Raw genomic sequence first — 27,652 nt, forward strand, 5'->3', positions numbered from 1 at the left:
AAATAATTATGGCATGTCTTTTTATCTTGCACTTGGTTATATTAACAATGATTTTTTATATATATAATCTGGAAAGATTTTTTTTTATTTTTTACAACATTATTACAAACCTCACAAACCACCATAACACTGACAGTATAACCACGTCACATGCTCTCACTCATAATGTGGTCAATAAAAGGGCCCTGAACACTAATGTATCTGGCATGAGCACCTGACACTCAAGTGCAATATATTTCTTCTACGTACAGTCAGGAAGTCTTACACCTACACTGTTAGGGATGGCGTTTTAAATTCACTTATTCTTTATTTGATCATATCTAATTGCACCCACCTCCAGCTGGGAGTGACCTGCAACAACTCATGCTCCAACTGCACCGCGCTGGGGTCAAAGTTCAAGCAAACAGCACTTGTTCGTCACTCCTACTGGACAATTGGTGAACTATTATGAGCCGCATGCGTTGCAGTGAAAAAGTGAAGCGAGCAGGTGACGTTGATTAATCACGATCACCAAGACGTTGTCCGCGCTCCCGACGCCGATGCTCGCTCTCGTGACAGGTAACCAGCCGTTTTCCTTGGCGCTGTGCTAATTTATTTATTTGTTTATTTTTGTTAAACTCAGTTTCATGGAGGCGGTTTTCCACAGTATGACTTAAATCCCGATTACGTGGCAGGGAAATGGTAATTTTCGGTGTTTCTTTAAGTTGAATTCATGAGAAAATGTATAACGTTTCTCCTCTCAACAGAAAATAACAGGCAGTTATTTTTAGCTAACACAGTGCTAGCAAAATATTTACAACGGCTGTTTATTTTTATTCCTTTATTTTGTATTTTTTCGACTACTGTGGCAATTAATTAATTATTTAATTAAAGCGGCTTTTAGTGGCGGTATGTCCGTTGTGTTTGTGCTTAAATATGACAACCACCTCATAAATGAGCTCCGTAACCAGACTATAAACCGTAGAAGGACTTGGAAGGATACAATTTACTTGCTATTTGTAGCTACACACACTATGTTTACGCCTGATGTAATTTTAGAGCTAAGGGGGGCAGACCTCGCATGGGGGTAATCTAGCAGTCAGGTGCAAAGGGGCAAAGTTGTTTTGATCGGAAGATGTTGTACAAGTGACTTCATGTGAGGGCCAGGGAGGAGTGAAGTACCACAATTACACCAAGCAGGAGTCATTAGTGTTACTCCTCATCTTTAAAATATACACACGTGGCTTGTGTGTTCTAAATTTAATGCAATTTCACATAAAACAACTGCCAAAATAGTATACTGTTGACAGTCCAAACACAGTGTTTCAGGTTGACCTGCTGGGATAATTCAGGCAGCTGGATGAAAACTAGTGATGTGTGGGTCGATACTGAAATATCGATACCTCCAATTCCAGATATTTATGCTCTAAAATCAGTTCTCTAGTCAAACATCGGATACTCCATGTCAGTCATTCGAGGTAATGTTTGTCATTAACAGGCACACAGTAGGAAACAGCCAAACTATTGAGATATAGGAACACAACAAACCTTGTGAAACAGCTCAGGTTAAACCACAAAACAGAATGTGAGGCATTTATGATGAGGCAGACAAAAGAGGAGAGCACAGTGTCAGAATTAAGATGTGAGTTTTCATTTTTATAATTGTTCTTAATAATTAAACAGTTTATTTTAACAGTTGTACTATTTTATTATTCTACTTCAGATCTGTATTGCCGATACCAGCCTGAATTTTACTCAGTATCGGCATAGAAAGGAAATCGGTGTATTGGACTACACTAACGAAAAGCATAACCATTCAACCATACGCCAGGGCCTTCCTCTGTAAATAGAGGCGCTCAGTTCTTGTTTTTCAAGTGTGACATCAGTAGCATCTTTGTGTGAAAGAGAAACGACGAGGACAGATTTCCAGAACTGCTGACACGTGCACCTGTTTTTCACTAGATGGCATAAGGCCACAGCTTTGTCTTGAAATGTCTTCTTTTTGAAGCACGTTTCTGATTGAAACAGAGCTCCGTGCTGTTGTACTGACCGGGCTCATTAGTGTGGGTTGTGCCCCCGTGCTTTACAGAGGACAGCCTTATCCCTCTGCTGTGCTGACTGGATCCCCCCCCCCCCCCCCTTGTCTGACCTGCTGCCCTGTCGTAGTGTGGGCCACTACTGTGTCTTGGCTTTTGATGCCTGGCTCTGCTACTCATAACTGCTCGCTGTGTGATGCTAATATGTCCAGTCACCCATGCTAAGGCTGGGAAAGGCCACTTGGAGCTTTGTGAGTAGGTGCCCGAGGGCCTTAACAAATAGAGAAGGATTGTCCTATCGCTCTCGCTCTGACTTTTAAACATATAATTCAGTGTGACGGCAGTAACTTTTATTTTATTCCTCTAAAGATAAATGATCTGAGTTGTGTGTATGTCAGGCAGATTGCATTTATTGCTAATACTCTGAGGCCCTTATAAAAATCAATTTTACACTGTTGTTTAACAAGGTCGAATGGCTCTCAAAATACAGGATTCAATTGACCACGCAACGGGCAGCTTACTTGCTGTCTGTCATGAGAGGGGTTTTAGTCGGGCACACTACTTGTTTTGACTGTACAGTACAGTGTATAATATTTAGGTGGCAGCATTCAGTGCATCACCGTGGTTATGATCTGCAGAGTCTTAAAGCTGCTTTTCTAAATTCTCCTGAAAAGGGACGTCACATCCTTATTCAACAGTCTTAGTTGGAAGCTGCGATTATATGCTTACATTGCATAACAAGTAACCAATTTTTACTTTTATTTTTTTTGGACATCATACTAACTGTTAGAACTCTGAGGAGATTATAACCTGCTCTTAACAATGATTTACATCTTGTCTCTAGTTAAGATTAGATGGTCGTTCCAAGGGTCACGGGCCTTGTATAGATTAAGCAGAAATAGCTTGGGTGTTAGGGGTCTTAGACTCTGGTGTCACATCACGCCTGTACGTCTGGATCAGGTGTCAGGCTGTTTATGTACAACATGAGGCATCTCGTCACCGGAGAAAAAACACCAGCTATACTGACACTCTAATGTGTAGGTGAGTTTTAATGTACAGTTTGGCTTGGAATTGGTTGTGGTGCAACTTTATCCTGCACCCAGGCCTCCTGTCACTCTGCTCTTTTCATTTATCTCGCCCGATACATTCCTTCATAAAAGACGGACCTTGGCTGCTTAGCAACAATGAATGCCAACTCCGTATGGCAGTCTCTGGCCACTCCCCTTCACTGGGCTCGGCAAGGATAAGGTAACATGTTGCTTTCTTCCTCGCTAGCTCCCTTTTGTAAACTTGGGAATGGAACTCTAAACTGAGCACAGTCCCTAGCTGGACTTTGACATGCTTGCACAGACAGAGCAGTGTGCTGCTGATGCTGTCTGACACGAGAGCTAGTTGGCGAGATTGCTGATCCACTGCTGCAGTAGGCCTGTAGGGCAAAGTCACGTTACCTCAGGAAGGGGAGGGAGAAAAGAGAAGCGAACAACTGCACAGGGGGCACCCTCATTCAGGCTGCGATGTTACTGATGCACGGCTGATTCTGAACACGAGGAGGGAGTAGTGATGGGATGGGGACCGACTCACACTACTGTCTGCTCAGTTGGCTCGATTAAGCGCTTAGGAAGAAAAGCAGTAGTGAGATTGTTTCTTAAAGGCTAAACTGAGCAGTGCCTACCCGCAAAACTGAATGATCTCTGCCATGACACGGTAAGCTACAAAGAGGATTGCAGGATTGTATTATTTTTTTTTGTTATTATTTTTCCTTCACTGAAGTACACAGGACAGAGAGGGACGCCAGTAGAGGTATTGGAAGTTAGTTTATATATATCAGTTGAACACCTTTTCATTCAAAGTGTTTAAACCAATTGTGTTTTCATACAGTGGTTTTATTTGTTAATGGGTTTTTTTCCTGTCTGTTGGCTCAGTGTTTTGTGACTTTGATCATAGAGTTTTTGTTATTCCATAAACATTGTCACATCGTGGTTTGTTTCTAGTACAATCGAACCTTATGTAATACTTGCTTAGTCACATTACAAGGTTCAGTGTGCAGAGCACTTTAACCAGGCATCACATTTTTGATTGTAGAGACTGTAATCTGAAGTAAGGTGTGTTGTTTCTCTACCTATTAACCAGACATGAGTCACTGAGCTTTAGACTGTTGCCCATGTTAATAGAGGAGGGGCTGCTTTATTATATCTTATCAGTTCTGCCATTGAAAGATTTTTACGGGACGGAATTGTATGTATTTCTAAGTAATATTTAAAATGTACTGACTTGGTGCTGCAGAGGCCTGAATGGTTCTGTCAATCGTGCTCTTTTTATTTATTGTATTTACTTTTACTGTGTTATAAGATTTAAGTTTAAAGCTTTAAGTTGTAGTTTAATTTTTAATTATTTATAATTTGATATGACTTTCATGTCTCACAGTGTCAAAATACATTAGGTTGGCTTTGTTAAACATACCAGATTTTGACAGTAAAACAGTCACTCAGTCTAATTATAGTTTTGTGCACCTCAGTTATGTAGTGACATTTGGCCAAGCACCAAATACACATTTGTTCTTGGAGGGTCTTGTTCAGCACTCTATGCAGAAGGTAAGGGAAAGCTAAACATATAAGCTAAGGTTTTGCTGCCAGGAAGCATGAGTTTCACATACCACTGAACTGATAAACGTAACAAAGGGAATAGTTGATGTATGTTTTCATCCATTATTTCATGGTGATTATGACTATGACAGTGGGAGCTATACAACTTTACAATATCGGTCATTTGCTTTGGAGTCATGTTTAGATTATTAATTATGTGTTAATTTACATCCAAATTTGGCTATTTTCTTCAATGCAGTAAGGTGTCTTGGTTCTGCATAATGGGGCGTTTTAAAGCTGTTGGTGACCTGATATCTTTCCCTCTCGTGGTACGTACCACAGTGGTGCCTTTGTTGTAGTAGTGGCTGGACAGCTTTGCAGTTCAGCCTGCTTAAATAAACAGTGCACAGCAACGCAGTTAAGATAGCTGTTTACTTCTCATTCCAAATCCCAGTTGGCTCATGTCAAAGTAGAAGCATGGCTCTTAACTGTTGGTCCATCCTCGCATTAAGGCTTTCATAAAACCATGACTCAGCAGAGACAGCATCAGCAACAGTGGTGCTGAACTTCCATAACTTTTTCAGAACTGTCACCTGTTTTATCCCCCTTGTTTGCAGGCCTGCTTTTTTTGGAATAGGATTGTGGTATTCTGTGAAAATATCAGCATAAATTGACGCTGTTTTATATATATATATGCGTGTGTGCGTGCATGTTGTGTGTATATATAATGTGACCTATCCCTCTCTTTACAGACCTTCTGCCTGGTCACCAAATTTGATGGATTATAGTGCTGTTGACCGGAGTCAAGGCTACTCAGTACTTACTCTATCCGAGTAGGTGCAATCCCATCAGAATGTCTAATAGAACATTTATGATGTCCACCGACCAAGTTGAGGGGACAGCTCCTCAGCCTCACAGAGCCCTGCAGCTGGTTATATCCCCCGAGAGTCACTACCTGTCAATGTCACCTGACTCTGAAAGCAGTATTTCCAACCCGAGTGATGGAGAAGCCAGAAGCTCCACTGACGTAAACACACTGGAGTGCTGCATCAATGAATGTTCCCCCTTAAATAACCTCTGCAACAGCACCTTATCACAGGGGGCGAGCACAAACATGAATCAGACTTTCATTGCCACACCTGTAAATGGGAGCATGAATTTTTGGAATGAAAACTTGAACCTGATGAGCGGCGAAGATCATGGATCAGAGAAGTGCCAGACCTTTAGTAAACTCACAGAAGAAGAAGGGAGTGCAGGGATCTCTCCAGACTCTGCTGGCAGGGACAGCCAACTTAGTTCTTATGAGAATTCTTGTAGAGGATCCACTGAGAATGATTGCTGCTTCCTGAGCTCTGGGGAAATGGTAATGAGGAACAACAGTTTCAGTCTTGAGGACCAGTCTGTCTTGGTAGTCTCTTCCCTGGATGAATCGTCCCTCTCTCCAGCTGCAGGTCGTCCAGCATTGCCTACTGACTCTAACCTGCTGTCATCAGCTCTTCCAATTGTTCGTGAAAAATCAACAGAGAGGGCTACTGAGGAGAACACAGGCAATCCTTGTCTTGGCATGACTTTCACTCAGCCAGACAACTGGGAGCTCCTCACTGAGGAAAATGATAAAGCAACACCCAGCTCTCTTGTACCTCTGCCAAGTGAGAATGAAGGGAGTCTTTTGATGACTTTTATCTACGAAACATCTACAGAATCCAGAAAAGAGACAGAGTTTCCCAGTGCTGAAGGAGATCCCGTGCCTTATTTTTTGGGGACAATTACACCAGAACAAGGCAAGAACTTTGCAACCCTAAACCCTAACCCTGTGCAAGAGAGTGATAAAGATATTCATACTTCCACTCCGGTACAAAACACTGGGAACCAGATACCCGGCCCCCCTTCCTTTTCTCAGTCTCCTTGTACTGGAAATGCAAGCAGCCCTAAACTCCACCCTGTTAAAGAGCGTCAGTCTCCTGTTACTCCTAAACAGCGTCTGGCAAACAGAGTGCCACCTTCTGGTAGCAAAGTAAAGAAAATTGAAATTAAGAAATTTCCAAAGCCGGACTTCAGTAGTGTGAAATCTAAAATCATCACTCGAGCTACACATCAAATAGCAGTGCGGAAACCAACACAAGTTAATGTCAACAATAAACATAATGGCGTGCAAAGAGCAGCCACTGTCAGGGTTAGTCCTGTCAAAACGAGGAGTAGGAATGCTAGTGGGCATAACATTGTGAATGGACAGGACAAGATCAGAGCATCCCCACCTGAAAAATACCCAGTAGCAACTGACTGTGCCTCAGCAATCCAATGCAGTAATGCAAACTCTGAAACAAAGCAGGTGGTCTCAAACCAAGAATCAGCACAGCAATCTGGCAGCGAGACAACCTGCTTCTCATCCTTGGATAAAACACCTGTTAGAAGTGGTCAAAAAGATCGCAAACCAACTGCAAAGAAGGGTGTGTCAGAGAAAATTGAGGTCAGGTCAGACTCGGCTGTAGGTCAGGACAGGCCTCATCTCTGCAAGACTCGACCTCGCTGCTCATCTGAGAGTTCACCATCTAGGCCACCCAAGGAGAAAAGATCTCTCACATTCTCAGCCAGTTTTACTGTTCCCAGAGCTGACTGCCACCGTAGCCACACTAAACCAGGGACCCTGAACAGCTCTTCCCGGTATAAACGGCCTGTCCAGTCCGAGGAAGCAAATGGATCTACTGAAAACTCCTCAAGAGAGGTTAAGAAAATCAGCCTGGTGGTGAGTAGATGCATGTCCAACAACTGGAAATAAATAAATATGCTGAACCCCTGCTAATATCATATTTGGTTGTAAATTTTCTTTAAACCACAACAAAGCTGAAAAACAGGACACAGAAATATTTGTTTGGAGCTGTGAGGGATATTTGGTGGAAAAATGAAGTGTATAGGTTGTAATTTAGTGAGTGACACCATGCTCTCTTTTCAGGCAGAATTGGATAACTGGAAGACTAGACTTCGAGGGAGACCATCCCCTAGGCGAGGTGCCAGTCCCAGACCAGCCACTCTGTCAGACAGGCAGAGACTGGGAACCCTGGGAAGGGATGAATCCAGGACCTCCAAAGCTGTGGAGCCAACTCAATCCAAACAGAGGAGCATTACAGGTTTGACACATCTTTGTTTGACTAAATGCATGTCATGTTTTTGAGTGATATTGGGCCAAATTGTTATGTTGTGAAACTGTAGAAGACTTCAGAAAAGATGCTGTGTTGACGAAGGCAATTGTTGACCAATAAATGTCATAGGTTCGTAGGTAAGTCCTACAAGCTACTTGGACAGTTCAAATCCGACTGATTTCCTTTATCTCACGTGTTGTGTAAAAGAAAAAAAAAATAGTGTGTCAGTGTTTAATCCTGTGTGGAGAAGCTCAATTTGATTGTTCGCCTTAGACTTCCTTATAGGTAATTGTAAACTATAATTATGTAGATCTTTGTAACATAGTTTGTTCAATCAGAAAACAACATTTAGCACTATCTCTGCTCGGCCCGCTGTCTTGACCTCATCCGTGTTTAACAGGAACAGTGTTGGATACAGATATCACCTCCGGTCTATGACCAGAGTTTTGGCATGAGCAGACAACTCTCTCTGTGTTAGTGGTCTACATAGTAAGACGAGTCCTGGGAAGAGGTGGACTCTTCCTCTCTTGGGAGGCCATCTGTACGAATGGGAAAGGCAGGGGAAGGAAAGGGAGGTTTTAGCTAACCAGTGGCTTTAAAGTGAGAAAACAATGTTTTGAAAGAAGTAGTAACATTGTTATGCTCCAGCTACACCAGGCACTCCACACACAGATACGTTATTTAGCGTGAACTTGTTCTTTGTGGTTGATGGCATTCGAAATGTTTGCTGTTGTAAGCAAGATTGGTGAGTTTTAACCAACTTCTGTTTCAGTGACAGTTGTTTTTCGTCGTGTGAAATGTTGTTTAAATTATATTTCTTCTTCTCAGACATACCTAAAACAGAATTATTCCACTACTATGTGAACTTGTCTGTAATAAAGAGCTCTATGTCCATTTCAGGTATTCAGAGAGGAGAGCCAACACATGGCGCGGCCACAGCTAAGCCCCAGTGGTGTGGATCTCGACCTACTCAGACCACTGCTCGTCCTCCTCTTATGGGCCCTCCCCCTACCCCTGCTTCTAGACTACCACGGAAGACCCTGGGGCCAGCTAGGAGCCTAAATGAAGGCAGTGTTCACAGCGAACTGAGTCACAGCACAGGGAATACTCAAGGTGAGGCTTATAGAAGATGTTTACATGTTCTCAAGGTGTATGACCTGTTAATGTAGTTATATTAAGTTTTAAAATCACTTATATGCCAGCTGTCAAACATAACCCTTGGTTTTTAACGACACATCTGGACCAGTAAGGGAGGGGCTGCTGTTTAAATGACTGACCCACTTCAGGCCTGGGCTTGGATGTAAATCTCCCTCCGTGCAAATCTTTCTCTGCGTTTAATAATACCTTCACATCTGCCAAAATGTAGCAGAAAAACAACATTTATTAGATTTCTCCATTTTAAACAGCTCTAATAGAAATTCAGAAAAAATTAAATTAGCTAAAATGCAGGTCAGGTGCAGAAAATCATCTGTTTTGTTGCTGATTGTCAATCGAGAACATACTAATACTATTTGTACGAAGGAGCCCTGTTGTGCTTAAAATCTTCAGCAGCATGCAGGTCTGTGATTGGCTGAGAGGATCTATTTTCCAAACTGGGGGACCCCCCCATCTCTTTCTGTTGTCACGGCAACGGGTTACATTCCACTCTAGTTCACACACAGTGTTGCCTGAAGGAGAGACGGCAGACGTGCACTATAACTGATGCCGTCTGAGGTGGATTAAAAGAGCGTTTCATTCATTTTTAACTGAAAACCGATGGCTGGTTACACTGGACTTCGAAGCTGCACTTGGACTGAATTTCCTGCGTATATTTTCAACAACACCTCTTTATTCGCACAAGGCAGTGCAGCATCCAACTGTGATGTCACTCTCTTGACATGCCTGCTCATTGGATCCTATCGCTTCTGTATCATCCCTTTGTTAGCTGCATTAAATGGAAAAGATAAAAAGCTTTGGAGAAGTGAGTGAGACGGTCAGTTTACTCATAGCTGGGGTTTCCATGGTGAAGTACTTACTTTTGAACGTTTTCAGTTATACGTTGTTTATAAATAAGCTTCTGTTAGATTATTTGCTGCATTCTTACTCTGATAATTGTTATAATAGTCAGATTAACATTTCTTTCATTGTTCTTTTACATGAATGTTTATATAAATATATTTATTTAATTTGGTGCAAGCAAGTTTTCACATATTGTTCCATAAATGATCCGTTTACATCCTCTTTTGCTTGACTTTCTTACCATCACTTGTGATAGAATACTATGTGAGCTCAATGGTAATGACACTAGAACTGTTGCTAGTTGCTGTATTGTGGTAATGAATGGTGAATCTCAAGTGTTTTCACAAACCAGAATTTAATGGCATAACTTGCACTATGTAATCAGAACGTTTCTATCTGTCCACCAGTTTTTGGAGGAGCTGCACATAAACCAACCCCAGTGAAATCTGTTGTACTGAAAGCAAAGTTAATCTCAACCCCTGGGAAAAACGCTGGACCAGGTGAGACACACACACACATCCTCAAACAGTACAGACCTCATATGTCCATTATTTTTATATTTCTTTTTTTGATTAAGTAAGCAAGTTTCCCTTCATGAACTCCCATTGATCTCTCAATAAATAAGGCATTGATTGATTTATCTTTCATCAAATCCTCACATTATGATAAGGTAATGTCCTACACGACCCAAAGTGTAAACTCTCAGAAGTCACAACTCTGGTTCCTTTGTGTTGTGTGGTGACAGTCCTTGATGAGTCATCCTTGACCTTGATTGAATTAAATGACTGAAATCTTTGTTGGCCAGTAGAACCTTGATCAAACCCCACGGTTTGATTTAAAAGCTGTCTGTGTGTCACTGCAGTTAGTCGCCAGCATTTCTGTTTCATTATGGGTCAGACTAACTCCAGCCTCTTTTCTCACCTGGATTTTCTGCTCGTAACAGCATTGACCACAGCTTGCAGGCCTGCTGCGTCCTCAGACAAAGGATCATCAGCTTCTACATTCAGCCCTCTGAAAAGGAGCGCTTCAGCAAGATTTGTCCGAAGTTCAAGTGGACCTGGTAAGAGTTTCCTCTTTTCAGTTTGTTTTTTTGACATGGATCTTATTGATTTTATTATCTGTTTTGCCAGACTTAAACTAAACATGGGTGAATGCTTGTGGGGCGGCACAAAAATGTGTTGTTATTGTGCTTCGTGTAGTACTGTAGTATTCAGGGAAATTATAGCCTATGAGGAAATAGATTTTACATTTCTCTAAAATGTGAATCTTTGTCAGGCGTGAATTAGACTTTCCATATTTTACCAAAAAGAATCATGTTTGCTTCAACCTGCTTTAGACGACTGTTACATATCATCAGGTGAACACAACACGTATTGCGCTCAGAAATCATTGCAATTCTTGGTTAGTTGAGAAAATAATCAGTTTGAGTCATTGTTGCTCTCTGGGATTGACTGATGAATATTTTCTGTCTTTTATGGCGTCATTACAGTCTGGTCAGTTTTACTGCTTTTTATTTAATGTTAGATTAAATATGGTTCCCAGTCACGGTTAAGGACACCACAAGCAGTATCTAGGATGGAGGGTGAATGAGAGAAAGGGTAGAGGGCTAGATTAAATCCCCATTGGCTGCAGTTATGCTCTTTGCTCCTCCCACTCCTTTTTTTTTTTTTTTTTTTTTTTATTCTCCAACCCTCCCCCACCCCCTCTCCTCTCTGCCTAGCATCCTGGCTCTGCTACAGCACCGCCATCATCAAGCTTAGAGATGCTGCTTGCTTTGCTCTGCTGTGGGAGATCCGCGTGTTTGGTGAATAGATGAATCCTGGCTTTACCAAGAGGATTAAGAGATTTTTACTTTTTTTTTTGTCCCTCTCTCTATCATGTCTCTTAGACTGTGCCACAGATCACTGGCCAGCCTTTAACCTTTTCTGCATATTCTGGTCTTCGCAACTGAGAATTAGATTTTAGAGCTGGGAGACCTGCCATGCCGAACTGGGTGCCCTCACTTTTTTCAAGGCTGCCTCAGTGGAATAACCGTTACTACTGCTTTTTATTGTTTTATTTAATTATTTTCTGCCAGTCCTCATCAGTTCTGATGTCACCTGAGGCATGACACACTGAGGTGCACCGTGGCTTGCAGTTTGTAGCCAGCGTCGAGCGTTTGCTTTTGGATTTTTAAATCGTTGTTTGCTGAAAACACTGGCTTGTTGCTGAGATGTTGTGGTCCCCGAAACTCTCCCTATCAAACATCCACGTGCGTCTAACAGCCAAGGGTTTACTCCGAAACATTCAGCTGCTGTCAGGATGCAGGAAGAACACAGTTGTTTTCCACGCAGGTCTGTCTTTTATTTCAGTGTTAATATATTGCTGTTGACATTGTTGTAACATTGTAGTGGTGTTTGTGTTTCTGTGCTGTAACGTTTAAGCCGAGACTATCAGCGTTGTCCTTTTGAGGTGGTTCTGTGCTGTTGGCTCTTTCTGAAATCTATTTTTAGTATAGCTATTTACTAGTCGGCAAACAGGAGGTTCAGCTTTCATTTTACCTACCTTGGTCATTAAAACAGGAGTCTGGGCAGAAGCATTTTAGATTATGATATGTATCCATGAACAACGTAAAACCACCATAATTGTCATATCAACATTTCAGAGTAGCTTCCATTATTTTTGAGGCTACCGTTTATATGATAAAGTGTCAAAATACACTTTATCTTGGTCTGTGGGACATTCAGTGCTCCTGTTTCACTCAAATGGACCAAGGTTATTTTGGTTCTTGGTCTCTAGGTTGAACCATGGGAACCCAGCTGTGATTGGTGGACAGTATTATGGGAAAATAGTAGCTTTCTGCAGTTCCCACATTACGTAAAAAAATAAATAATAATAAAAAAAGACCAAATATGGTAACGTTTGCCAAGGGTTAAATGTTTAAATTGGCAATGTTTTAACAAAAAATGCAGAATCTTGAATATTGTCCAAATCCGAGATCTTTTTATCATGACTAACAAGTATTTGTTTATTTATTCATTTTAAGTGCTCCCAGTCTCGTTCTGTTGTGAAATATTGTAAGTTATTCTGTCAACCAAGTACTAAAACAAGGGCTTGATTGTGAACGGTCCTGTCACTTGTGCTGTGATGCGATATCTCCTTAGAGTAACAGAACACAATGCAGTGGAGTCTCTAAATCACTCACTATCTCGTGTTGAGTGTTTGACTTTATGTGGTGCAAAATTTTTTTTTTTTTTTTTGAGCCTTGAAAAATGTCTGAAATGAAATTAGGGCAACATATTTCATAATCACAAATCAACAAATGGCCGTGGATTGTTTGTTGTTACGGAGCTGTCGTCAGTGAAAGAGATGATGTGCTTCTGTAAAATCTGATTTAATTTGGAAAGTGCAGATTTCACGAGATTAAGCTAAATGCTAACTCCCAGACCATATGTTTGCTAATTTGTGGATATTTATTTTCTGTTTTCAGTATCGTTTAGAATCACACTGAAGGAATTAACCGCACAGAATTTTCTTTCATAGCCTGAAAATCAGACTGAATTGACATTTAATTTTATTCAGAATTTGAGTGTCTGAATCATCTGCGATGTCTCAGATATTTTAGGTACTGTCTCTGCAGAATAATTTTGAGCGACTTAAATATGTAGACGTATGCATTTTTCTCAATATTGCTGTTTCTTGATGTGCACATCAGACCATATATCTTTTTATGGACATGTTCAAACAGTTTTTTCTATAATTTGCTACAAGTAAACTGACCTATAAATAAGAAATGCAGTACAGGGGAATAAAATAGTAGATGCTTTATTATGTCACGCAATGTGATATTTAGTTTTGGAAAGACCACAATATGATGAAGGAAAAATGTAAGTAGTCAGCTCACTGAGTCTGTTGCTGAGCTTATTGTTTTTTGTTTTGTTATTTTTTTCCCCTGTATAAAGGCATGTTTGTGATGCATATTGGTGTTCAGATGGTGTGTCTTTGTGCACAACCAGCAGAGGGCGTAATAAAACCTTGTTGAGTTAGTTCACCATCATCAAAATGATTGAAAACAAAGCTCCACAACTCAACAATGTCTTTCCATCTGTGTCAATAAGGATCTTTAATATCTCTATCTTCCTGTTTTAAAAAAAAAAAAAAATCTTATTTATTTTACGTGTGAAATATTATCCTACAGTACCATCAAAGGTTTGGACACACCTATACATTGAAGCTTTGCCTCTGTCTTTTATCTATTATCTGGACTCTAAATGTGTTCAGAAAATGCTAAGAGTGTGTAAAGCTGTTACCAACACAGATGGTTGTCGCATATTGTGGTTTAACACATTTTCTAACGCTTTTTAACTGTTTACTTTATAACTCGATGGGTCATTCCAGAAAACACTTGAATAAGTGTGTGACTCAGACTTTTGGCTGGTACTGTAAGTAATCTATGTAGCCAAAATCAAATTAGTAAATTTAATATGAGAGGTCGTTAAGATTTGAAGTTGTTTTTCTGATTTTGTACCATCTGGGTGACACACTGAAGCCTATTATGAGCAAAAATTTTTGTGCAACAGTCAACGTTTAGTGTCCTGACTACATAATGGCTGAAATCTTTCTGTCCTGCACATGTGTCTTTTGTTGACATTGATCCAGTAGCAGTACAGAATGAATACTTTGTTTGTCTTAAAGGCTGTGCCTGTCTCTTACGCTGTAACAGTTTACTTTGGCTCTGAATGACAGAAACTGCCTTTAAGGTAAACTGCATATCCGCATACAGAGCTGTGAGAGCTTGAGTCAGCCTGTGGTGGGACTGGCTTTTATTATCCCGATTTCTCAAGTGCACAATTTGTGCTTTATGTTTCATAGGTTTGTCTTTTGAATCTGTTGCCTTCACGATCATGTGTGCATAATGGTGTGTTTGGTCGAACAAGGCAGTACTGTTTGTTATCTGCAGTATTATTTTTCCAGGCCAGTGTTCAGAGATTTGGCAGAAGTCTACAGAAGATGGGGACGATGATTTTTGTTGTTGGCCAAATCAGAGGGTGATAAAGGGAAAAATAAAGAGTATATACACGTCATTAGTTTGCTTGGAAATCCGTTATATTATTATGACATATTGCGTAGCTACATGCTGCTGTTATTCTAGGATGTTATGATGTTCTCGGATGTTGCTCTGTTTAGTACCTCTAAATTTAACTTGACTATGGTCCAGCTTTTGTGCTTCATAAAGGACAAGTCAATAACGAATGAGGAGACTATATATATCTGCGTAGTATAACAATGGATTAATAGAATAATTCACTCAGCTTTGAGGAAGCATGTTTATTTTTTTTGCTTAATAATCTTTATTTATGTAACAGCTACCATCTGAAACAACATACAAGGCTGAATGTTGATCCCCACTGGTGGCTGGTAGTACAATATATTCCCTCATTAACGTTGGTATTCCTGTTATGTCACAGGATATTGTTGCTGCTGTGTTACATAACATGCACTACACCGTCTTCTCAAAGTAAATATGCATACAGACACTTTTCAATTGTCGGTCACATGTCCCTTTTTTTCCCACTCACCCCTGCTGTGAAAGTGAGAGTGTGTTCTCGCGTCCAAGCTTTGTGGCAGATTAAATAATGTGTTGGTCATTAGTGGGATTTATGGCGGCTGTTGGATATCTGTGATATATTTACGAAGCTTGTGTAAGTCAAAACTACAATAGCATGGCCTTGCTAAAATAAGCTGTCCTTGGTGGCCAGTGTCTGCAGGGTGCATTAGGATATGGATCCATTTCTGTGGCTGGGTTGTCAGAGGAACAGCACCGGGGATCATCACACCCGCTGACGGGACAGAAATTAGGGCTTTGACTCTGGGGCTTGTGAACCTGACAGGGGTGTATGAGTTGGGTGGTGCTGCCATCAGGCCACTAGCGGTGGTCATGGAAGGGAGTATGTTGATGATCAATGTTGTCACACTCAACTCATGTTCTTTCACAGTGGACAAGAACAAATCCAAGCCCAGCTCCCGTCAGCAGCCCCCTCAACAGCCGGCATCCCACCTAAACCAGAGCACTGGACCTCAGGATGGGATACCAACGAGTTTCACAGAGTGTGGGAAAAAATACATCCAGCAGCTCAAAGGACTCCTGACGGGCAGTAACCGTGGATTTGAGGCAGTTGCCATCGTCTTGCAGAAAACTTTGACAGAGGTAAGAAAATTTTACTTTTTCAATCTGAATTTATTTATTTTTAATTTTACATTTCAACAACCTGGACTTTGTTTACTTATTTTTGTGTATGGTAATAGTGAGTAAGAGATGGATCTTCTATTGATCTGTGTTTACACAAGAGTCAAGTTATCTTTATATTATCACCTTTGGATTCTATATGTTAAATGAAGGAAAACTGATTTCCTGTTTACTGCAATAGGATTGGGAATGAATGCAAGTGTATGAGAGGCTCCACAAAAAGACTTACTCTGCGTGTGACGTGTATGTGAAGGAGAGATTTGTCTTTGTTTGACAATCAGTCAATTATTCCTGTGGTGTTGAGTCAAAATATGAGCTGCCTCCTAAAAGAGGCACCGTGATCTCCTGTTAAAACAAAGGTCTGGTGAAAACCTGGGTTTATTCTAAATTCTAAATTATCAAAAAAATATATATATTTGAGTTGACTTTTCATGGATTTGCATGTTTCTTTTTGTGGGAAAGACGAGCATTGTCTCCAGTGTTTTTTTAAGTCTTTAAGCCTGTTTGTTTTTTTGACTTCCACTACATGCCTCAAGATCTTGTTCTTTCCAGAGTGTTTTACAAATAGACTTAAACTAAACGGCTGTCCTCCAGCCAACCCCAGCCATCATACTCCCTCATTTAATTACCGTTGAATTGAAACGGTTATGTGGTGCTTGGACTCAAGTGTCATTACATCAGAATGCATACCGCCTAAATATGTTTGAGTTATAAAAGTAAATCCAGTTTTTCTATTTTAATCTGTGTCTCCTGGTGAAGCTGTGTGGGGGAAAAATGACACCCATTTGTTGTGTATTAATACTTGAAAGCATCCAAATATTAAATTATATTTACAGTACTGTTGAATTGTTACATGCTACTGGGTTTTCACCATTTTATCTTATACTGCAGGTATATTAGTTCCACTAGGCAGAACAAAAAATACTACTGTAGCGACACAGTTGAATCTTCCCCCAAGGCTTCAGTGCTCGACACATTTGGAGGTGAGGGATCATATACTTGTTCCTGCTGGTTGGTCAAGGCACCTGTACAGATGGTAGACAGCTGATTTCTGGTTTACATTTCAAAGTACAGTACATCTTTGTAGGAAATGTCCTCCACAGTTGTTCCACAAGCTGTTGTCGTACCTCTGAAAGCACGACTACTAAGACCTTTGTTCAGAAAATTAAACCACTGCTTCTCTCAGCTGTGATGCAGAAACTCACCCATGTGTTTTATTGCCTCTGACCTAAATTTCAGCAACTCCCTTTACCCCGGAGTTTGACACCACACTGATCTTTTACGGCTGCGTTCCGGATAGTTGCAGTTGTGATTGAGTTCATATCAGTCCACTATAAACCATAAGAAGCTTAAGTCTCGGGAACACACTTTGTCCTTTTAACCTTATTTCAGGTTTCAGGTCAGTAGTAATTTGTTTTTGATGCATAGTGTATTGAGAGATGCCTCAGCTCATGCATTCCAACAGTGTGAAGCCATTAGTGAAGGTTCTTTTATTTTGATATGTTTGGATGAAATCTCCCAAAGATGATTTCATAACAAAACATCAGTGTAACAATTTGAGTGATATGTTAAATATGTAAATATATTAATATTTAGTATTGGAGCCATTTTCTTTAATGACTTCAACCCTCGAGCTGAATGGATGAGTTTCTTAGACCCTGATGACCCCACCTTATACTGCCAAAGAGGATTTTATACCCACCTAGAAAGGTATCTCTTTGGGTTTATAGACTGTCTGTGCTCTGAGACCGTGATAGATGACCTATTTTTGATAAGCATTTTTTATTTTATTTTTTTGGCCATCCATCTCATTTTATTGCTCTTTAAATAGTGTGGTCACTTTCCAATAAATTCCACCCAGAATTTTGGACCTCGCAGTATGTGGTCATACAAAACGAATATGAAGCAGGATGTTTTTTTTAAAGGCTTTTCTCGTTCCAGACCATGTAATGTGACAGCTGGTATCTAAGGCTCAGTGCGTGATCTTTAGTCACTTGTGTTTGACTCACGTCCCTCTGTTTTGGCGCCAGGGTTGTGAAACTGAATGCACTAAGAAATATTAAAAACATGCTTGTTCCTCTCTGGCAGAAAAGCAGCTGTTAAGACCTCCTCCCACTGACTCAACTTTAACTATTGCGTGTCTTGCTTATTTCACCCTTATGTTGTACGTGATAATAGTAGATTAAAATATTAAATGGTTGATCTGAGTATCAGGTGTATTAATGGGGCGAGTTGTTATGCACTCTGTGTGGAATGGAATCTGGTGGCCACTCATCATACCAAGAATAGGAGGTTGGACCATACCATCATAGTGTGAGAATGCCCCAGCTGTTGACTTGATATGGTTATGACCAGCAGCCAAATACTAGGCAGGGACTGTTTCTTATCATGTGTTTGGATGGCGTTTGTAAGCACTGGACCTACTTTGACATACCTCCTCTCAAAGAGAGAGAAGATGCTGTAAAATGAGTTTCTTTTCAGTAAAGGAATGCAAGTGCACACATTCCATATTCTCTCTAAAAAAAAAAAATACCCCATCATGTTGCTTTGCTCTGCTTGTTTTCTGAAATACGCTGTATTTCCAGGATACTGTAACTTGATCTGCTGCAATTAGTCACTGATCTTAGTTCACCATCAAGGGTTATTCTACACCTCATCATCGTTGTACGCACCGGAGACATTTGTAGGACCTTAGGGGTGGGAAACTGATATCAAATGAAAATGGTTAAAGCGTGCACAGCCAAACAGGGCAGTCTGTGTTCAAGTATTTTTAGAATAAAAGTATTCTGACTATGAAATGGTTCTTTTCTTCATTTTAGGGTTGGGTGGAGGAAAAATTTGGTGACTACTTTTAAAAATTAAAAAAAAGTGAGATTACTAAATATTTTTTTTTAATCAAAACTTAGAGCAGACTTAATGATGAAGATCCTTTACGAAAATCAGCCTTCTTTCAAAGGAAAAAAAATATGATTGTCTTCAAAAACAAAACATGACAAGTAAAGCATGTCGGTATTTAACTGGAGCAAGTGAAACTGTAGAAATCAAAACAGTTTGCCATACGGCCAGTTTTCAGTTACGATGTAGTGTGCTGTTTGCAGTGCAGTAGTCAGAGGTTATTTAAATTTTTATCGTTTCTATTTTTTTAATAGTATCCATTTACCATATATTGATTATAAAAAGACTTGCTTACACAGAAGCTGGAAATGTGATCGGTCACTGCATTATATCATCCTCTAATGGAGAGACTGTACCCACGCACCCCGTAGCTGTACAGCAGACTGTAAGGTAATGGTGCAGAGGGGCTGAAGGGATGATTTAATGTAGGTTTGGATGAGCAGTGGGGGGATGGTGGTAATGAAGCCTCTTCATGTATCCCCTGGGTAGGTCACTGCACAGCACAAGTCCTTCTCCATCAGCCTGATGTCAAGCAGCTCTGTGCAATTTATCTGTTTGCTCCACTCTGGCTGCCTTTAGTGCTGTCTTAAAGTGACCTCACCTCCCCGATGAGGAGGCTGTTCTCATGCACACTGTAGCCTGCCCCTTTTGTTTTTTTTTTTTAGGTGGATTACGGTAATGCACTCTGCAGTCACTCACCACAGCCAGTGAAGCGGCTTTTTCAGTCCTGCCTTAGATGTAGCCAGAGCAGTCTGGGAGGAAGTGCGTGCGGAGGTGGTGTGTCCACCTGGACCACTGTTTGTCCTGGAGCACTGGGTCTCCATTGCTACTGGGGGGACTCCGACAACCCAAGCCTCAGACTGAGGCTGGACCATGGGCTGTTCTGGCAGCAAATCATGCCTTAGTGCTCCTTGTGCTGCAGAGAGGGTAACTGGCTTCTACATTGTTCTATTCTGCAGTGAGGAATAGATGCAGGTCTGGGGAGCAGCAGGACAGGGTGGAATACTATTTGCTAATGTAAACTGATCAGTGAGGTGATGCCTGGCTTGTCTTACTTGTCTGTTTTTCCTCACGCGCAAAATTGAATTATGCAGGCTGTGTGATCTACGGTGTGTAGTGTCCAGCTGTTGTCATTTGGCATGATAAGAGAGAGGTAGCTCACAGATTAACTGTTTTCTGGATCATCTCTGCGTCAATGTGAGGTCTAGCTGGAGCACTGCAGCTAGAACGCAGCCCTCTCCACTGCAAAACTGACTCAGAAAGGGAGAAATAAGGGAAACAGACTGGCACAAGGCTTGTGTGAAACTGAAAACATGAGTCAGTTCCCCTTTAATCCGTTTCGCTGATTATTATCTTCTGTTTAGTTCAAACACAATAGCTTCGTAGAAAAGCAGGATTCATCAAACGGTTATGTGACATCGTGGCATTGCATTCATTGCTCATTTGTGATCTTGACTGTGACGATTTCAGCTTGTTGCTGTGTTAAAATATTGCAGTGCTGTTCGGGGCATGTGCATGACTGTTTACTTTTTCCTTCTGCAGCGCGATGAAGCCACGAAGCAGTGCAGAGAGCTGTCCCAGGAGCTGGTCAATCTTAGAGGAGAGCTGGGTAAGTCCGGTCACCTTGCTCTGACTCTAGCAGTGATTACAGTGCTTATCACTAAAGTACACACTGCTTTTACATGCTTTACCATTTAGCACCCTTTTTTTTTTTATCCTTTAATTTAATCTTGTGTTGCATGTTTGTTTAGAAAGTGTGCCTTAAAGTAGCTGCAGGGTTACCTTCTCTTAGTTAATAGAAGTGGTATCAAATTGTTTCATGAATTAAATATCATGTCTGTAGTCTGGGGGGGATGTCTTACCTTCGCCTATATAGATATTATCTACATAGAGATGGTTAGATCGTTCCTATTCCACTTGCTAATTGCCACGACACTGAAAATGCGATACCCTTTTGACAAGTTGGTGTGTGCGTGTTTAGCAGTGCTGAGTGGGACAGTGTCAGTCCATTCCCCAGGGAGTGGCAATCTGACCCCTGACCCCACACACAGGAGGAGCTTCCACTGGTGGAATTCCCACACCACCTGAGGCCTTGTTAAAGCTCGTGGACAATGACCCATGTTTTATGTTCAGCCTAAGTGCTGTCACACCAAATAGCCTTGCATGTGCACGCTCGTTCAAACATGCTCTCACAACAGCTTTCAGTAGCAGTAGTGCCGCGGCTCCTCCCCTCCCTCACAGCCTCGGGACTTCCACATGACTGCTCTTATACGCTGAGCGCTGTTGTGTTTGACTTGACTTCAGGGAGGCTGTGAGATCCACACTGACCTCAGATGGACATTTTGAATCATGTAGGAAAACAGATTTGACATTATTATTACTTATTTCCTCCTCTTTGGCCATGCTTGCTTCCCCGGTGATTTCCCTCCTCACACAGAAAGAAAATAGTACGTCTCTCTTCAGAATTATAGCACAGCCACACCGTTTGTCATACGTTTATTAAATAAAGTGGGATACCAGCTGGGGATGTGATGCTTCCAAACATCACCTCGCATTGAGCCAAAATGCAGCTAAGTTTAGATTACGCGAACCCTCCTTTTTCCGAACACTGAGGTGTATGTGTGAGGGGATTTGGAGTCGAAAGTCACATGACTGCAGAAGCCGGGGGTTCATTTTCAGGCTGTACATACCAAAGCCTGATAGATAGTCCCTATGTTGGCTTGGTGCCTGTTCCTGAATTGGCTGCCATTATTCCGCTCTGGGTAAGGTGAATCCTCATGCAAAGGCAATGCAGTGTAGTCCTTCATTGGCCTTTTACTTCTTTTTTGTTAATTTGAAGAGAGTTGTAATTAGAAAACAGATCATGTACCTCGAGTGTTCCACGAGAGCACTGAACGAGAAGAGCCATAACGGAGCAACAGCTGGATTCAGGATTATTTTACATCCACTGCTGAGGTTAAACATAGATTCACATTCTAAATAGTTGTGGTTTATTGTCATGCTGTGTATTTGAGACCAAACCTTGGGAGGAAAATCTGGTTAACATTGCAGCAACCTTTCGAGTTCTGCACAGTGTGGTTTTTTTTTTTTTACCCTCTACACTATCACAGTTACTTTGGCCCTATTCAAACAATAGATATGAGCAGTGTTTGTGCGCAGCCACTAGAACTGGGGACAGGTTGTGGAGCTGTCACCCACTTCTGGCCAGATACAAACACTTTGCAGTGGAGGCAGTTGAGAAATAGTGAGCGGGATTGACAAAACAAAGGCACGAATTGCAGAAACAAAAAATGACACAATATCGGCTCGGGAAGAAATCTGTTGCATATGTTGCCATTTTCAATTTCAGTTTATTATGAAAGAACTCAGTTGTTTCTGTATCTTACTTGCCCTATAAATAACTGCAGTGTAGTTGGCCTCAGCAGTCAAGTGCAAAAGGCACCTCCCCTTTAAAGTCAGTTTTTCCATTCCTTTTTCTGAGAGCGTTTGGTGTCACACATTTAGGGAGGATTTAAATGGAGGTTCCTTAGTGGACGTATCAGGTTTCTTATGCAAGCATTTAATAATAAAGTTTTTCCCCTGTCCTTGTTTAACGAATATTACAGTCCGTGCAGCTGTCACACTTTCACCATAGTAAATACATTACTGTCTGCTGGTTTTATTTCCAGTCTGCTCGGTCCACTCATCCGAGCGCCTGGAGAAGGAGAAGGAAGAGCTGCGTGTGTCTCTGGAGGACGCACTGCAGAGGCTGCAGGACCAGCACCAGAATGACCTGTCTGAGCTGGAGCAGAGGCTGCAGGCTTTTTATCAGGCCGAGTGGGACAAGGTTCACCTCACCTACCAGGAGGAAGCTGACAAATGCAAGACTCTCATGCAACAGCAGGTTTGTCCCCATTTTAATTCCTTTGTATTTAATGTAATTTAATTTATTTGAGAGTTGTTCAGGGAGATTCACAGCATCTGCTTTTATATTTATTACATTTATTTAAAGGACAGTCTTGAAGGATAACATGTACACGCCCTTAGATGTTATTTAATCTAATGTTGCAATGTTTTGTAATAAAGAATAACTTTATCGTGTGCTCTGTTGATTAGATGGTTGAGCTTAAAGCCAGTCATGAAGCCATGAAGCTGGAACTAGAAAACAGCCATGAAGAACAGCTGCAGTGTGTCAAGCAGCAGTATGAGATGTCACTGGAAGGTGAGCGAACTGTACTTTGCAGCTGAAGTTGATGATTTCCTAGTTTAATAATGCCCGTTCCATTGTAGTTTTTTGCATCATGGGTATGAAATTGTGAATAGCTTTAACCTTTTGAGGTGCAATTTTCAGAAATGTTTTAATGCCACATAACATGTAAACGTTTCAGAGCTCAGGAACGTTCACAATGAGGAGCTGCAGTGTTTGGGCAAAACCTTAAAAGATGCTGAAGATGCTCTATCCGTAAGCTCCTTTTTCTAACTAATGTCCACCAACAACATGTCATGAGAATACCAATCTGATGAGCTACTGTGTTAGACTTTACTCAGTGGCTTTGTTTTTGCTGTGTGCATCCACAGAGACAGATTCAAGAGCTGACTGCAGAGAATAAGGCCCTAATTGAGAAGCTCACTGCAGAGGAGAACAGAAGGAAAGCGCTGGCTGAAAAGAGTCAGGTACTCTTGTGTGGACTTATTATAGCAGAGCTCCACTTTGTAAACATCTCATGACTCCGATGCCCCAAGCATTGAAGGTGGAAAAGAACAAAAATCAATACATTCACTTGATTCTTAAGTAACCCATGTTCTCCTTTTGGTCAGTTTGACTTTCCTTAAATGTGAAACATGATGAGTTATACTCTACTACACCATATATCTGTATTAGCTGGGAGCTCTGCCTGTCTCCTGTGCCCAGACTGTAGATTTTAATTTTCCCAGAGTGCTGCTCTTTGCTCAGACTGACACTCCTCATTAGTATTAAGTGGTTGCCACATGTACCCAGCATCGTTCCCTGGCACTGAAGAGTAATTAGGCTAACTACCTAGCATTATTCTGCTACTCCCCATTTGTTAATGATACATTAATTAGAACAGCAGTATTAGCAACACATGTGGAAAAGAATATTGGTAGTAGTTAAGACTCCCACCATAATACTACTACTATAATAATAATAATCATCATAATAACAATAATAACAACAACAACAAAAATAATAATGCATAAAAACATATAACAGAACAAGCAGAAAAAAAACTGCTGCGTATAAAACCTTAATGCTCAAGGTTTATTGGCTACATTTAAATGGACAATATTTCTTCAACTGATGGAAATTATTCTCATTACAAATGGCACTAAAACAACTGTTTACATAAACCCTAAATTTCATTTTTCATTTTATTATATATAGTATTTGTTTACATGCTCCAAAACATTAGTTTTATTATCAAAATATTTTTTTTTTGAGGAGATTTGTGGACTGGTTCTTTCTGCTTTGGATCATCCAATATAATAGAAGAATAAATGTTTCCTCAACTGCGCTGAGTTCATTAAATGGAAGAAGATGAAGTCAGAGACAAGTGAGAGCCAGGTTTTAAACAGAGCTGCCTGGCTTTGTTCATCGTTTCACATACTTGTTTGAACGACTTGTTGTTATGTTACTTCTGCGACTCTGTCATCGCTCCCAGAAACTCGTCAAGTCAGCTGATGTTTACCCTACGTGAGACAAACAGAAACAAAGACAAACAGACCGTCAACATTTTGACATGTTTATTAGGCGTTAATTTCATCCTGTAATGAATGATAACTCCTTCGGATCAGTCTTTTTTAACTGAGTTTGTTACATGAGGTGTTTTTTTGGGATTGTTTTTCTGGTTATTAGTTAAGTACTAGTGTCCATGCAACTGTAGTGAGTGTCCCTGTGAGTGCATAAGGTAAATATTTAGTTTGGGACGTATGACTCGGCTGTTGTGTGTTCTACATTTGCAACTACGTGACAGTTCTGAGGCTTGATGTATTAATGCACCCATTTTTATATATATATATAAATATAAGACCACAAACAATTTCCTTTACTTTATTTATCCCCACAGAAGGACTCTCACACACAGTATCTGGAGCACGAGTTAGAGAGTCTCAAAGTAGTGCTGGACATCAAAACCAAACAGCTCCACCAGCAGGAGAAGAAGCTGATGGAGATCGACAAACTGGTGAGACAGATAAAAATAATAAAAAGCAATATTACTGCAAAGAATCAATAAATCACTCTGTATATTGTTTTGTCAAAGACGGAGAAAAATCTGAAGTTGGATGAAAGCCTTCAGAAAGTCACGCAGGAAAATGAAGACCTCAAAGCCCGCATGGAAAGACATGCTGCTCTGTCAAGGTAAGAGTCCGAGAGAGCTCATAGTGACTAAGCTTTCAAATTACTGTCTTCATTATACCGTCAAACCTTTTCCTGTGCACCATAAACCACCATTATTTTCTACAAACTATTCATCTCTGAAGCCAAAGTCTTAAACTAGGTCACATTCTCCTTTCTTATAACAAACACGGTCACTGTTTATTTTGACATAACACGTCACCCTGGAGCTGCAGACCAGAAAACTCACTAGAATACCAGGCTTCAGCAGCTGGAAAGGGAAATAAAACAATAACAAATACACAATTTCCTCCTGTTTTTGTATAGTTTGATCAAAGCTGTTCAGGAAATAACTCTGCATTCTTGAAATGAAAACTGCCGTATAAACTGCATATTTTATTGTAGATGTTTGGTTCTGTTTTCACTGTGGATTGTTTTCATGTAGTACAATACTGTTGTGGTCTTCATGTGTATAAAGGTCCGTTCTCCTGCTCTCGTCTAACTTGTGTGTTGTTGTTGACGCACCACAGACAGCTGTCCACAGAGCAGGCCGTGCTGCAGGAGTCCCTTCACAAGGAGTCCAAGGTAAACAAGCGCTTGTCCATGGAGAACGAGGAGCTGCTGTGGAAGCTTCATAACGGAGACCTGAGCAGCCCCCGCAAGGCGTCCCCCTCCTCCACCTCCCCCTCCCACTCCTTCAGCTTGCAGTCGCCTCGCAGCTCTGGGGTCTTCTCCAGCCCTCCCGTCTCGCCCAGATAACGATGGGCCACTGCTTCCAGGAAGCAGACGCCCGTGTTTGAGTTCTCCTCTGGAATTAAGAGCCATGTTTGTTTCCTGGTTATTTACCAAAACAACAGTCTGACATTAAACTCCTTCAGGATCAGACGAACTTTGACACTTTCTGTGTAGAGATGCTACAGACTGCAAAAACAAAAACAAAAAAAAAGAAAAGAAAATGATGCACAGAAGCACTTATTAAGCAAGGCCAGCTTGTTGTTTGCCTTTCACGTCGGAAATGAAATGGGGAAATGATGGGGAAATGAAATCTCAGGACTTCTATGTGATGAAACACTATTTTTGTTATTTGTACATGTTGTCGGAGGCTTGTCTTTCCTGAAGCTCAGCACAGACACAGACGTTAAGTACAGGCTACAAATCACGCATGCAGGTCTGCGGCTTTTTTGTGTCTCCAGAGACCACTTTGGAGACATTTTAAAGTCTGAAATCAGAATACGGAAGACACTATATGTATTTTTGACACAAATATCTAAGGAATCTGGAAGTGCTTCTGTTGGATTCCTGCACCATTTCTCACAACCATCAGACGTTTCACACTAACATCCCTCTGCTAGTCGGTACATCGGGACGGCAGATGCTTCTGGCTGAAAGAGAAATGCCGATTTCCATATGCACTCATGGAACTTCAGCGTTTCCTTAAGGTTATGTTACTTTTAAAGGGTCTGGATCGACAGTTCAAGGGTCACCTGTGGCTTCTAACACACGTTTCATGTCGTTTTCATGTTTGTTCGTTCGTTTGACCAAGGGACCAATCAACACACGTCTTTGAGCATGTGTTTGAGTCCGTCTCCCCTCACCGAAGCCTCCTAATGCAGCTTTAAAGTCAGGGTCTTTTGCGGAGGTGACCAGAAACAGCTTTGATTGTTAACGTCAGAGACACTGCATCTTCAAGTATTTCGTGTGGAATCAGTACATTATATTATAAGTGTGTTTGAAATATGCATTTAATAAAGTCTTGTATTAAACCTGAAGCTGTTCATCTGTGAAATTGTCCAAAACAAAATCGGAAAAGTGATCTCCATCTTCAAATACTTTATTCATGACTAGAGTGGGATCTGCCCTCTTGTCCATTATCTGTTTGCTGTTTTAGAAACCACAAGCGTTCACGTCCTAATCCAAAGTATATTTCAAAATCACAGCCGCCAGAAACTAGTCAGCAAAATGGAAATTGCAGCAAGTGTTGCATTGGATCGCAGTAAGCTCTGGGCCTGCAGATGACATTCCACATACGGAGAACATTAGGACACCAGCCTGGCACGCGGTTCAGTTTTAAACCAGATTCACCTCTTAAGACATCCCGTAAAATCAGAGCAAGTCTGATACAGCTGCAGCTTTTTTTTTTTTTTTTCTAGCATGATTCACTTTGAATATCGTAAAAAAAAAAAAATTTAAAAATCTGATTAGTCCCAACTGTTAAAATCAGGTGTCGGGAACATGTAAAGCGCTTGTAATTTAAATCATAATTTCACAATTAGAAAGTTACAGTGAAGCTTTGTTTTTGATAAATGTAGGTGTTGGGTCTTATATTTGCACACTTTGGCAGTCTATATTAAACCCTGACTCTTGTGGAGCATCACATGAAGCAAATTATGAGACAGTTTTGGCTTCTTTTTCCTTTTTTTTTTCTTTGTGTTATCAAATCTTCTAAGAGATGTTTGGTAGGTTTG

General features: G+C 40.9%; 1 protein-coding gene across 3 annotated transcripts; it reads left to right on the forward strand.

Moving 5' to 3' along the window:
• The first annotated feature begins 415 nt into the window (after nucleotides 1-415).
• Nucleotides 416-26,956, forward strand: mtus1a (microtubule associated tumor suppressor 1a). Of its 3 annotated transcripts, none has more exons than XM_047584837.1 (15): nucleotides 416-558; nucleotides 5,350-7,340; nucleotides 7,548-7,722; nucleotides 8,635-8,847; nucleotides 10,140-10,232; nucleotides 10,676-10,792; nucleotides 15,708-15,919; nucleotides 20,396-20,462; nucleotides 22,522-22,736; nucleotides 22,949-23,054; nucleotides 23,221-23,294; nucleotides 23,411-23,506; nucleotides 24,919-25,035; nucleotides 25,114-25,211; nucleotides 25,718-26,956. In XM_047584837.1, the coding sequence occupies exons 2-15, from the start codon at nucleotides 5,451-5,453 to the stop codon at nucleotides 25,944-25,946; spliced, it is 3,702 nt and encodes a 1,233-aa protein (XP_047440793.1). In that variant the 5' UTR covers nucleotides 416-558; nucleotides 5,350-5,450; the 3' UTR covers nucleotides 25,947-26,956. The 3 variants fall into 3 exon arrangements, with proteins under 3 accessions (XP_047440793.1, XP_047440792.1, XP_047440794.1); XM_047584836.1 differs by lacking the exon at nucleotides 416-558 and adding an exon at nucleotides 3,379-3,719; XM_047584838.1 differs by lacking the exons at nucleotides 416-558; nucleotides 5,350-7,340; nucleotides 7,548-7,722; nucleotides 8,635-8,847 and adding an exon at nucleotides 9,400-9,694.
• Nucleotides 26,957-27,652: the final 696 nt, after the last annotated feature.

Source organism: Mugil cephalus, chromosome 5 (assembly GCF_022458985.1).
Source record: "Mugil cephalus isolate CIBA_MC_2020 chromosome 5, CIBA_Mcephalus_1.1, whole genome shotgun sequence".
NCBI lineage: Eukaryota > Metazoa > Chordata > Actinopteri > Mugiliformes > Mugilidae > Mugil > Mugil cephalus.